The sequence below is a fragment of the Ictidomys tridecemlineatus genome, chromosome 14, assembly GCF_052094955.1.
Source record: "Ictidomys tridecemlineatus isolate mIctTri1 chromosome 14, mIctTri1.hap1, whole genome shotgun sequence".
Taxonomy (NCBI): domain Eukaryota; kingdom Metazoa; phylum Chordata; class Mammalia; order Rodentia; family Sciuridae; genus Ictidomys; species Ictidomys tridecemlineatus.
In genome coordinates, this window is record NC_135490.1 from 36,634,608 (window position 1) to 36,649,311 (window position 14,704).

The 14,704-nt window shown below is 36.9% G+C and overlaps 1 protein-coding gene across 1 annotated transcript in view; it reads left to right on the forward strand.

Annotated features, from left to right (window-relative positions):
- Positions 1-14,704, forward strand: part of LOC101958582 (disintegrin and metalloproteinase domain-containing protein 20) — a 187,931-nt gene that overhangs the window by 81,241 nt on the left and 91,986 nt on the right. Inside the window, exon 4 of the mRNA XM_013360279.4 lies at positions 5,984-6,191. Within this exon, the coding sequence (XP_013215733.4) occupies positions 5,984-6,191 (208 nt within the window). The remainder of the gene's footprint in view (positions 1-5,983; positions 6,192-14,704) is intronic.

Sequence of the window (14,704 nt, forward strand, 5' to 3'; positions counted from 1 at the left end):
ATAATGATCTCTATTTCCCTTCATTTTCCTTCAAATGACATAATCTCCTTTTTCTTTATAGCTGAATAAAATTCCATTGTGTATATGTACCACTTTTCTTAATCCATTCATCCATTGATGGACACCTAGATTGATTTCATAGTTTGGCTATTGTGAATTGTGCTGCTGTAAACATGGGTATGCATGTATCACTACAGTATGCTGATTTTAATTCTTTAAGATAAATACTGAGGAGTGGTACAGCAGGGTCATATGGTGGTTCTATGACTAGTCTTTTGAGGAACCTCCATACTGATTTCCATATTGGTCATACTAATTTCCAAAGAGGAAACCACCAAATTGAAGCTAATTTTTAATATTTTTACTATTATTAACTGAAATGCTGCTTTTTAGAAATATGGTACCATAATTATTTTCTAGTATTTTCTGGATATTCTTCCAGATATTTCATTTAGATTACCTCATTTAGTCCTTAAAATAACATTCTGAGTTATTAATATCATCATTTTGCATATAAGGAAACTTAGACATAGTTAAATAATTTCTCCAAGATCAAATAATCTATTAGTATTAGAACTTAAATTTGAACCATTCTGTACTTAACTACTCTTATTAGCATCAATGAGTGAATTTGTTGTCAATAACTTTATCTAAAGGCAATTTAGAAAAGATACACTATTTTTTTCCCAGACCACCTCTCCCCACTTCTCTATATAACTATGGAATTAAGTGGAAATTCTTAATTTGTATGTAGAGAAACTGAATATTTCTAACTGGCAGTTCTTTGGGCTTTATATTAGCTTATCTACATTATTTGTTAGGTTCTCATGACTTCATATTATTAATATTTTAGCCTTCATGTGAGAACTATTTTTTGCTACTATTCTACATTGACTAAAATCTCTTTCCAAAGTAATGGGACAGAATAGAAAGGAGAATGACAAACTATCATTTTATGTAAATAGTATGACCCTTAAGCAACCTTAACAGTGTTTGTGCTTGTATTTTAAGGTTGGGTTGCCATTTTCTCATCAAAATTCTGTTTATACAAGGTTTAAGAAATATATAAAAAAGGAATCATTGATTACTTACTTAGGACTTGAGTACTTTGTTGTGTTTGTTCTCCTGTAGCATCTTTTAAATAAAGCCAAATTTCTTCTTAAATCTTCCCATATGGATTACTCAGGTCCATATTTTATTGTGGGATCATAAAATATATTAATGTGTTTGTATTTTCATTTATTATTGCTAGATGTTCACTTGATGGAGAAATCAACCAAGATGAGTAATCTTACTTTTATTGGCATTACTTGATTTCCTTTTTGAGGAAGAGCCTACTATAGATCAAACTGTCTTATATCAGTGCATATTGTAAATACAGAACTCATACAAAATATTTTCTGTTATTACAATTGCAAGAACCTGAATAAGTAGAAAAAGATAATTTAAATTTAGACTAATACACTTAAGTGATATAAATTGTGATAGATTTTGATCTGCTTTATAAAAGTATGTCAGAGTTTATTTTATGTTTTAAATTATTAGAGGTAATTAGGAGCCAATATTAGAACACAAAGTCAATTTATTAGCAACAAGAAGATTCAGTTATTTAATAATGCTATTTATATTGCATAATAAGTGTTCTGATAAAAAAATTTAAAAAATGAAAAAAACTTATCTAAGGCAAAGAAAAAAATTTTAAGCTTATAATTGAAAGTTTTATTTATTTTTTCATCTCTTCCTCTAATTTTTAAAACACATTGTTACATTTTTATTAAGGTATAATGCGTAAATTACAATTCAATGAATTTCGACATTGTATTCTCCAGTCAAACCATCACTACCATCAAGATAATGCAAATATTCACTACACTCAAAACATTCATCTTTTTCAAGCCCTTTTTCCCTCCCCTCCTTGCATCACTCCACGACATACTTACAGAAATCATGCAACTGTCACGGGATGAGCCCTGAGGGCAAAGAAAATTTTAAAAAATACTATTTATAGAAGAATACAAATTAGGAATAAGTTTATCAAGTTGCATAACCTTGGAGGGGAGAAAATATCATTTCTTTTCATTTTTAGGCTCAAGGTTAAGGCCCCATAACCAAAGACAAATTACCAAAAGTACAAATTCATTTAGCACAAACTATATGTGGCACAGGAGCTTTCAAAAATGTAAACCCAAAGAAATAAAGGGAAAACTGTGTATGAATTTTTATGCTAAGTGCTTAGTAGGGAACTAGTGTCTTTGGATATATGGAGTATGATCTAATGGCAATAAACCAGGTAGGGAGGGACTTGGCCAGTCCTGTTTGTTTGGATTCTTCTCTCTGTCCCTGTTTCCAGAGATATTCCTTTCCTGCATACAAAAGGAAAGCACCTCTTGAATGAGAGTCTTATGGCCTGCTCCAGGGTACAAAGGTGGGGAAAGATGAGAGTGATCTCAATATTTCTCAAGTGCCAGGTTATCATTCTGTGGGTAACACGTCTTCAACTGCATCAACCTCTACACAGAAAAGTCTAAAACATTACGAAACAAATCAAAGAAAACCTAAATATAAAGATGTAACATATATTTATAAGTTGAAAAGTGAGTGGTAATAATGTTAGTTTTCCTCAAATTGACACACAGCCAATACAATTTTTAAAATGTCCCAATTTTCAATTGACATGTTTTAAGTTTATACATAAATATAAAAAAAAAGAAAACTCAAGAATAGTCAACCCATTCTTGAATACCACCAACAAGATGTAAGAACTTACTCTACTCAATATCAAGAGTTTAAATCTACAGGAACTCAAACAACGTTATATTGCCAGTAAGGTATTAAAAGAGATTAACTATACTAGGAAGTCAATAAATAGATTCATTTTTTTATGTAAAATTGACTTATGATAAAGGTGGTAGTATAGAAAAGAGAGCTTTTTAAATAAATAGGACAAGGTCATACAGTAGATGGGGTAGAGAGAGAAGAAGGGAGGGGAGGGGAGGGGAGGGGGGATAGTAGGGGATAGGAAAGGTAGCAGAATACAACAATTACTAATTGGGCATTATGTAAAATTGTGGATGTATAACCGACGTGATTCTGCAATCTGCATTTGGGGTAAAATTGGGAGTTCATAACCCACTTCAATCTAATGTATGAAATATGATATGTCAAGAGCTTTGTAATGTTGTGAACAACCAATAAAAAAAATAAAAAATTAAAAATAAATAAATAAAAAAATAAATTTGTGGAATAAAAATAAATAAATAAATAAATAAATAGGACAAGGTCAAATGGATATTTATAGAAAGGAAATAATGAGCTTGATGCCTACTGATTGACACACAATAATTAATTCCAAGGTCACAAGGGCCAGAAGAGGACTTTGATCTTATTAGACCCCCACAAAAGTATCTATTGTAGTCTACCTTAAAATTGATTTGAAGCTGTAACTTACACATTATAGGAGGGCAGGAGAAGTTTCAGGCACGAATAAATATTAAAAGATCACCATATGTATACTTTAGGTTAATGGAAATATGTTGAGTATTTCAAATTATTAGGATCACTAACTTTCCCGGTTACTTTTTAAATCAGTGGAGAATTATTTCTAGAATGCATCTGTACTATAGCCCCTTGGTGTACTCAACTGTTTATATTTTATCAATGCAAATAAAATATGAATTAATAATTATGTCTTCTGCATGCCTCATCTCTTTCTTAACGTAAACACCCCACCTATAAATGGGTGGTATGTCCCTTCAAAAGCTCCAGGTCCTATCCTGACATTTCTTATTCACTTTAGAGCAGATGAATTTCTTGAATATCTTCTCTGGTTCTAAAATTGAATATATAAAATCAAAATCCCAACATCAGAGAAAACTATTTTTACTGAAAACTGAAGAGTGAAACAAAAAGCTATAAAACACCTATCAAAGAGAAAATTTTCAAGTAGAGTATTAGTGTGCCGCAGTCTTGGCTGGGCACAAAATCACAAGCCACTCACAGCCTTGTAGATTCAAACAGCAATTCTTTATTCCCGAACTCACACCGGCCCTCTACAAACACGTTCTGGGGAAATCAAAGTTCTGCCGCAAAATTCACGTCCCAAATACTTTCTGAATTCCACAAGAACTCAACGGGAACTCAGGCAGCAGGAACGCCCTATTCCCAGCGGGAATAACCTTAAACCTGGAACTGCCCTAAACCCAGATTGTCTTAAACCTGGGAACGCCTTAAACCCAAATTATCCTAAACCCTTCCTAAAACCTGCATACACCCTAAATCTGGATCCACCCTCGTCCTTGAGCAGGGTCACCTTTCTCAAACACACGTGCGAATTTCCAAGGCAAGTCCATTTAACATGGGGTATGCTGGCAAGGAAATTTCGATGCGTCATTCCTACTTGGCAATGGCCCTCAGCATTAGTGAATGCCTGGCATTTTATTTGTAATTTATGCACTTCATTTTTTTGCAAATAAGTCTGGTAATAATCAACAGTGTTTAATGTGTAGAGAAAATTCATTCTTCACAGTTTAAGTTTTATTTATTTAAGAAAAAGAAAAAAGAAGTTTTATTCGATTTGCTAGCAAAGGAGAAACACAGGGGACTCTTGTCTAGAGGCTGGAACAGGGGGCTTTTAAAGAGGTGATTCAAAGGCTACATTCCACATGTTCTCGGTTGGAGTTGTAATTCACTGATTCATCTAGGAGAGAGTCATTTCTGAGATCTTTTGGTACCAACCCCAAAGTCTGGATTACTTTCTATGGTGGGTGTGTACTCAAGGACAGATCATTCTGCCTATAATGGGGAAGAAAGGTAATCCTGTTTTCCCTGAGATCAGGGAGAGGGAGAGATTAGGGAGGCAGGGAGAGAGAGAGAGGAAGAGTAAGAAACATGTCCATTAAAAATAAATAAGTAAGTAAGTTGCAGTGGCAGAGCAGCAAGGGCTACATCCAAAGCATAAAGTGGACCACTGTTATATTTCCCCAGTGTCAATTTTTACAATCCATTTCTATGGAAAAATAAGTGATGACAGTTGATGTTTTATGAAGTACAATCTTCTGTAAACACTAAAAATTGAAAATTGTCATTGAAATTACCACCAAATAATTAAACAAGTTATGATGCTATTCAGACTTTACAGTCTAGAAATCAAAAATTAAAAGCATCTTCTGGATAAATCAAAGTGATTGCAAGCTACATAAAATTATCTAGCATAGGGGCTGGTGGGGTCATGGCTCAGTGGTAGAGCACTTAATCTAGCATGTATGGGACACTGGGTTTGAGCCTCAGCACCACGTAAAAATAAAAAATAAAATAAAATAAAGGTATTGTGTTCATCTATAACTAAAAATATCTTTTTAATTATCCAGCATAATAAAATGAGATAATCAAACTTGGTTCCCCTCCGTCTAAGAATTATGGTCCTAGTTGAGTCACAGACATCTACACTGAAAACCTAGTGTCTTCAAATATTTTTATTCACCATTGTATTTAATCCAAATGCAAATTTTTAAACATTTTATATAAACCTAATAAGATCAATAGAATAGAGTTGGAAAGCACAAGAGAAAAAATAGTTTAATATAATTTTATTGGGTTTATACATCAAAAATTAGAAGAAAGTCTTTAAGCATTTCCACAAAGCTGAAAAATAAGAGAGATTAGACTGTAAGAGCAGTTAGTAGCCATGCAAACTTATATAGAAAATCAGAAGATATCTTGTTTTGTTTTTATTTTTGTTTTGTTGTGCTGGGAACCCAGGGCCTGAGCATGTTGGGGGAGCACTCTTCCACTGAGCTAAATCCCCATCCCAGAAAACATGCTTTTGAAAGCTTACTGACATTAAGAGTTTGGTGTAATTCAGAATGTTACCCATTATATGCCAATAAAGCCATGCCAGTTATTTGCAGCTGGTTTAATTTGTTCAAACCTGAGCTGTATTGGTTGGTAAAAACCGTTATTCTTGTATTTCACTTTTACTATTAAGCCAACTCTCTAAAACCTATCTGTGACTACAAGATCAATATGGCGGCACTTTCCTGGTCATTTGTGGACATGCGCAGAGGGGGGAAGAATTTGAATTTCCCCATGCACATTGTCCCGGAGGAGGGCAACAAGGCCGCTGCTGCTTTTTGTTTCAGCTCTTGTACAAAGATGATAGGCCTGGAGAAGGGCAGAGGGCAGCCTAGTGTGCAGTGAGAAACTCCAGACTGAGGCCAGGGCGACGGTGGTTCATTTGAATCCCAGTTCACAGGGCCGAGACCTGGGCCACCCGCAAGTTGCAACATTGCTGTACCTCATTTTCTCTGTAAAGTAGAATAGAAAAAAATGTTAGAAAATATAAAAACCAAATGGAATCTCTCAGGATGACTTTGGATTAGGATTTAAGATCATATGATCTATGTAAGATATGTGTATGTGTGTACACTTGGAGCAGTGATTCAATAATTGCTAATTCAGTATTGGTAGCGACTTTGACTAAAGCAAATAACAAGTGCCAAGGCCAATGTCTCGGCTTGGCACCAGAATCACGAGGCACTCACAGCTTTGTAGGTTCAAACAGCAATTCTTTATTCCAGCTCTCACACCGCCTCCACACAGGTCCAGGGGCCATCCCGTTCTGCAGTCTCCCGCACAATTCACCTACTCCATGAGGCTATCTCCAAATCCCATTTTAATCTCACGAGAACTCAACGGGAACAAGCAGCAGGAACACCCTAATCCCAGCAATAATCTTCAACTTCCAACTTCCCTAAAACCCATTATCTTAAACTGGCAACGCCTTAAACTCAAGGAGCCGGTTACTTCCTCAAACCTGATCAGCTCTAAACCCGAATCCGCCTTGGTCCTTGAGCAAGGTCACCTTATTAAAGCATGCATGCAATGTTCCATCAAATGTCCTCTAAGCAGCATGGGGTACGCTTGGCAAGGAAATTTCGATGCGTCATTCCTACTTGGTAATGGCCCTCAGCATCTCCCCCCTTCTGATTAATTAAACAACAAGCAATGTGGCTTAGGACCGTGCCTGGTAGGTTGTCCAATTCAACATATGGTTCTTACCCGTCATCGGATGAACTGACCTCTAGGCGTCAGTCCCCTGTCTTAGGTTGAATCCACTGCAATCAGATCAACCCGTCGCTGACTACCGGTCCAGCATTCAGCCATGCTTGTGGATAGGCCTAAGCACCAGTGGGGGGGTGAGGTTCTTGCCTCACCTCTGTTGGCCCCCAAATTTAACCTTGGTGCCAGTGGGGGGGTGAGGTTCTTGCCTCACCTCTGTTGGCCCCCAAATTTAACCTTGGTGCCAGTGGGGGGGTGAGGTTCTTGCCTCACCTCTGTTGGCCCCCAAATTTTAGACCATCACTAGTAGAAGGGAGGAAGATACAGAAATGCCACGACACCAAGCCAATTGACGGATCCTTTGGAAAAATTGCATCACTGGTGACACCATCAGCAAAGATGCCAGCATTACCACAATTAACATGGGGTGCGCTGGCAAGGAAATTGCATCACTGGTGACACCATCAGCAAAAATATGCCAGCATTACCACCATTCGCTGCACCAGACGATAGTTCACAATGCATGCAACTGATAAATAGTCCAGTCAGGTTCTGCAGGCAGTTCAAATTGGAGGAGTCTATCAATATGTCCATTTCCTCCCAAAGTAAATCAAGTCCTTGATTGAGCATTACTTGTTGAGTTATATTCATTGATGCATCAGTTTATACAGTTTCCTGTGGTAGCTATCATAGAAGCTGTAGTTTGGTTTTCTTTGTCTTCACCGGCACCGGGATGGAGATGGGAATTCTGGCAATGATGTTAAAGAGACATTATCCTGAACAGAATTATTAAATATGATGAAAAGGAAAAGTGAAAGTAAACAAACAGATCTGTTAATCACCTTTAAAAACAATAGTAAGCAAACAGATCTGTTAATCACCTTTGAAAGCAATCATTAACAGCTGTTTAACTAATTTAAATTAAACCACTTAAATCACGTGAATAAAAAAAAAATTCGGATCCATTTTTTCATGAGCGCTCCTCATATGGACATACACACATACTGACATGCAACACAAAACAGTGCAGACATAACATACAACACATAAGACAATAATAACGGCTTTGTAGCTTTACCTAGGTAAAATCTCCATTGCAATGTTTAAAAACTCCACAGTCAAAAAATAAAACACAGTCAAAAAACAAAACTGATCAGAAAAACATTAACCTAGGTTTGTATGAGCTCAAAAAATAAAATAGAACTTTAAAATAGATATTGAAAAAAGGCACCGTGGTTAATCACTGTCACAGATGTAAGAATAGCCAAGCTGGAGCTCTGGATATCAGCTGTTATGGATTTCAGTCAAATCATCTTCTTTTTCTGTAGAAATTGTTTTGGTTAACCTCTCTGGAATCCAAATCGGCTGCTGTTCTCCCTGTGGGAACACACAAACGGAACCCAGACTCCAGACAATAACTGGATCGGGACCTTTCCATTGTCCTGTTAGAATATCTTTCCAAAGTACCTTAGGCTTATGTACATTTTTCGGATACATATGTCTTTCCGCAGCACTAAGTCCTGATGAATCCAAATTTAGAAAGTTTAGAGTAAAAAGAGTTATTTTAAGTTTATCTTTGGGGGATATATACCCCTTTCCAATTCCCTCTTTTTGCTTTAATAGGTACGTTTTAATAGTTTGATGAGCTCTTTCAACTATGCCTTGTCCCTGTGGATTGTATGGGATTCCTGTTATATGAGTAATACCAAATGATGAGCAAAATTGTTTAAAAGATTTAGACGTATAACCAGGACCGTTATCAGTTTTTAACTGTTTAGGAACACCCACAGTGGCAAAATTTTGTAAGCAATGAGCTATAACATCTTTAGTTTTCTCTCCGGCATGAAGGGAGCCCATCAAAAATCCGGAAGAAGTATCAACTGTAACATGTAAATATTTTAATTTTCCAAATTCTGGCAAGTGTGTGACGTCCATCTGCCAAATATGGTTAGGTATCAGTCCTCTAGGATTGACTCCAAGATTAACTTGTGGTAAAAAGGTCACACAATTTTGACATTGTTTTATTATATGCCTGGCTTGTTCCTTAGTTATTTTAAAACGCTTCTGTAAAGTATTAGCGTTAACATGAAACCTTTTATGAAAATTTGTAGCTTCTTCTACAGTAGAAAAAATATGTATATCATGTGTAGTTTTATCTGCTAAATCATTGCCCAAACTAAGGGCTCCAGGCAATCCTGTATGTGCCCTGATATGTCCTATAAAGAATGGATCTTTTCTATCCCAGATTAGACTTTGTATAGTGGAAAACAAAGAGAAAACAGTAGAGGAAGGGGAAATCCTACCAGCATCTTCAAGGGATATTATAGCATTAACTACATATTGGCTATCAGAGAATAAATTAAATACAGAATCTTTGAACATCATAAAAGCTTGTAGAACTGCATTAAGCTCTACCTTTTGAGCTGACTGTTTGGGAACTAAAAATGTAAAAGTTTGATCAGGGGTAACCACTGCAGCTGTACCATTATTAGACCCATCAGTGAATATATTTGGAGCATTCATGATAGGTGTTTTTCTTGTCATTTTAGGAAAAACTACAGGATGCTTAGACCAAAAAGACAACAAAGGATTAGATGGTAAATGATTATCAAATGAAACATTCGATTTACACATGATTATTGCCCAAGTATTTAATTCATTAGCTAACTCATCAATTTGCTCCATAGTATATGGAGTAATAATTTTATTGGGAGAAATTCCAAACACTGTCTTTGCTGCTCTTATACCTTTGAGTATTAATTGTCCTACAGCCTCAGGATACCTAGTAAGAATAGTGTTAGGAGAATAAGATAAATGTATCCACAATAATGGACCTTCCTGCCAAAATACTCCTGTAGGAATATTTCTTGTTGGTAGTACAATAAATAATAAAGGCAAACTTATATCAATTCTATCTAAATGCATATTTTCCATATATGTCTCAATAATTTTTAATGCCTTTCTAGCTTTAGGAGTTAACATTCGGGGTGAATTCGGATCTGATGGACCTTTTAGAATATCAAATAAAGGTCCCAACTCTCCTGTTGGTATGCCTAGATAGGGCCTTATCCAATTTATATCTCCCAACAACTTTTGAAAGTCATTAAGTGATTTGAGTTGATCTACTCGTATTTGAATTTTAGGTGGACGGACCATGGTTGAGGATAATAGAACTCCTAAATAATTAATTGGAAAATTTAATTGTACTTTGTCTATCCCTATCTCTAGATTATAATTTTTTAACAAGTTTGTAAGTGTGGCATAACATTCCAGCAATGTGTTTTTATCTTTATGTGCCAATAATACATCATCCATATAGTGAAATATTTTTAGTTCAGGATTTTGATTTCTAAGTGGCTGGATTGCTTTATTAACATATATTTGACACATAGTTGGACTGTTAGCCATTCCTTGAGGGAGTACTTTCCATTCATATCTCTCATCAGGACCTTCATGATTTAATGCAGGGATAGTAAATGCAAAACGTGGACTATCCTCGGAATGAATTGGAATCGAAAAAAAGCAATCTTTAATGTCTATAGCTAAAACATGCCACGTTTTTGGTAAAGCAGACAATTGAGGAATCCCTGATTGAGCAGGTCCCATAATGACCATTTCATTATTAATTGCTCTTAAATCTTGTAATAATCTCCATTTACCCGATTTCTTTTTGATAACAAAAATGGGAGTATTATGGGGAGATACGGAAGGTTGTAAATGTCCTTCCGCTAATTGTTGTTTGACCAGATCATGGGCTACTTGTATCTTTTCTTTAGTCAGGGGCCACTGAGGAACCCACACTGGTCTTTCTGATTTCCAAGTAATTTTGATTGTCTCAGTGGCCCTTTCTGAAAATCCAACCCATGTCTGTCTGTTCCTTGATCTATTTGAATTGGCGCTGCTATACCTTGTTCTTGTTTTCCTAATCTTTTTTCTTTCCTGATACCTTGTCTAGCCCTAGTAGTGGGCACATTAGGATTGATGTTATTTGTTAACATCAAACCTAGTTGATCTAGGACATCTCGTCCCCATAAATTAATAGGAAGGTGATCCAAAACATATGGCTGTATAGTTCCTTCACATCCTTCAGGATCCTTCCAATCTAATACCATAGCACTTCTATGGGGATTAGTCGCCACTCCTAGGCCTCGAAGCGTTTGAGTGGCTTGTTGTAATGGCCAATGTTTTGGCCATTCTTGAAGAGATATGATGCTAAGGTCAGCACCTGTGTCCAGCAGTCCATTAAAGTCACGACCCTGAATATTTAGTTTTAACATTGGGCGAGAATCTAAATTTAAAGACAACATAGCCCAATCTACACCTGTGGAGCCTAATCCCTTGGAACCTCTTTCTACATTAAGACTAGAGAACTTATTATGTAGGCTGGGTAGTATTAACAACTGTGCTATTCTATCTCCAGGTGAAATTACTGATATACCTCCTGGAGAACTAGCTATAATTTTTATTTCACCTACATAATCGGGATCAATTACCCCAGGACTTATCATAAGTCCTTTTAATGTAGATGAACTACGTCCCAACAATAAGCCTACTGTTCCTTGGGGAAGAGGTCCTTTTACTCCTGTGGGAATGATTTGAACTCCCATCTCTGGAGTTAATACTGCTCTGGCAGAGGCGCAGATGTCCAACCCTGCGATCCCTCGGGTTTGTCTGATGAGGGATTTAATGGACAATGTGTCCTGGGCACCACCCTGATGGGGTTTCTGGGTTCCTCCACTGCCCCGTATATTTGTGGTTGTGGGCCCCGGAGCATTGGGCCCCCCGGTCCGTTTTTTGGCAATGAAGCCTGGTGCCTTTCTCCATGATATCGTGGGTAAATACCTGATCCTTGTCCGTTTTTTGATAAGGGAGTACCTTCTATGGTGGTTTGAGAACGGCATTCATTAGCCCAATGTCTCCCTCTACGGCATCGTGGGCAAATACCCGGTATTCTATTCCTTTGATTTCTAGTTTTGTTAAACCCTCCTCTTATGGGGCAACTCCTTTTAAAATGTCCTGTTTGTTCACAATTATAGCATGTTTCTAGCCTGGCATCTAAAGCCTGTTGTACTGCAGCTGCCAAGACTTGCCCTTGTTCATTAACATCTCTACATAATTTAATATATGTGTTTAAATCTTCATGTCTCCATGGTCTAATAACCTCTCTGCAGCAACGATTTACTTGGTCATAAGCCAGTTGTTTTATTAATGGCATTGCTTGTTCTGTGTCACCAAAAATTTTGGCAGCCGTTTGAATAAGCCTATCTACAAAGTCAGCGTAAGGTTCATTAGGTCTCTGTATTACCTTAGATAGCTGACCTTGTAAATCTCCATGTCCTTGTAAAGTCTTCCATGCCCTAACTGCGTCTGCAGCAATCTGTACATATACAGCAGGATCATATTCCATTTGTTGCCGCTGACCCTCATAAGGTCCTTTTCCTAATAACATTTCAAGACTTCTTTGAGGGTAACCGGCTGCTGCATTTCGCCTAGCTGTCTCCATGCAAAATTCCTCATTGGCAACCTTCCATAACAAATATTGTCCTCCATTTAGCACAGATTTACACATGCTAGCCCAATCTGCTGGCGTCATGTCCAAGTTAGTAATGGACTCCACCATGCTTACCGTGAAGGGGACTTGAGGACCATAGGTTGTTATAGCCTCCTTTAACTGCTTCACTGTGTTAAATTCTAAAATATGGTGAATTCGCCGCCCTCCTGCCTGTTCAAATACAGGGCATGCTAATCTTTGAGGTCCTGTCTCAGGATCCCATCTATCAACTACGGGGTTTGAGGGCCACTCAGCTGTCTCCATCGGTGGGGCTGTTGGTTGAATTACACCCTCTGGTAAAACGGAGTTAGTGACAGCCTCTTGTTGTGGCCTTTTTTCTAATAACCCCTTTTCCTTTAAATTTTCTCCCTTTCTCTGACTAGCTCGAGAGACCTTCTCTTTTGCTTGACCTAAAACGTCTTCCTCCATGGTCTGAATCTCTAACAATTTACTTAACACTTTTTCGGCTTCTTTTTTAATAATTTCTAATCTTCTATAAAGATAACGCAACCCAATAAGATAACACAAAACAAAACCACAACTGAATGAAACAAAAACTGAATAAAAATTCACTGTATCAATTTTCTCTTTCTCGGGGCTAACAAACTTCAAACCTTGAGCCAACCATTTTTCCCAGTTTGCCTGAGAAATTTCTAGGGATAGGCAGCTTGAAACAAAAACGAAATAAATCAAAACAAGAACACATTGTTTTTTGAAATGGTCACCCATTCTCTCGCCTTCCCTCAGGGGGGAGCGATTTTACTCACCTCCAAATTTCAGACGTTCCGCGTACGGGCCACCAAAATGCCAAGGCCAATGTCTCGGCTTGGCACCAGAATCACGAGGCACTCACAGCTTTGTAGGTTCAAACAGCAATTCTTTATTCCAGCTCTCACACCGCCTCCACACAGATCCAGGGGCCATCCCGTTCTGCAGTCTCCCGCACAAACCACCTACTCCACGAGGCTATCTCCAAATCCCATTTTAATCTCACGAGAACTCAACGGGAACAAGCAGCAGGAACACCCTAATCCCAGCAATAATCTTCAACTTCCAACTTCCCTAAAACCCATTATCTTAAACTGGCAACGCCTTAAACTCAAGGAGCCGGTTACTTCCTCAAACCTGATCAGCTCTAAACCCGAATCCGCCTTGGTCCTTGAGCAAGGTCACCTTATTAAAGCATGCATGCAATGTTCCATCAAATGTCCTCTAAGCAGCATGGGGTACGCTTGGCAAGGAAATTTCGATGCGTCATTCCTACTTGGTAATGGCCCTCAGCAAACAAGAATCAACTATATATAAACACATATAAACAGTCTGTTGTATTTAATTTTGTTGCATAATATTTATATATGACATTTGATTTTATATTTTTTTCATATAAACTATGTCTAAATAGGAATTGGATAAAATATATGTATCTTATGTCAAATTATTCCCCAGAATAATGTTAAATATTTTTAAAATGACTTCCTTTCAGAATAAAAACCAAGTCTTTTTGGTTTTGTCTTCTTAATAATTTTTATTAGTTTACTTCTTCCTTTTGTGTCCTCTACAAGCTCCTAAGTATATACATTAGCTTGACTTCTAAAGAAAACAGTCTCAAAATTGTGCTATTCTAAAAAGTTCATGAGAACTTTTTCCAGCAACTTTCCATGAACAGTCTTTAACAGAACCTAAGACTTAGGAGCATTTTATTTAAAAAGTTGCTTATAACCAACTTCCAAAAACTTTGAACATCAATTGCACTATACTTTGAAAATAATTTATTTGTCACATAGATTTCTTATCAGATTTAGTTTGTTGCAAAAGAAAGACCTTTTACTTTATATGAAAAATGACTTCTGATTTGATTTAGTGGCAAGTTTTAAGTTAGGTTTTCTAGTTTTATTTTCTTTTGCTATTCTCTTACCATATGAAAAATATCCCAACAGTACAAAATGTAACTATTTGTCATAGAAAATGCAGACCCTAATACAGTAAATAGAAACATATTAAAAATTGGGAAAATATATGCCAAGGCCAATGTCTCGGCTTGGCACCAGAATCACGAGGCACTCACAGCTTTGTAGGTTCAAACAGCAATTCTTTATT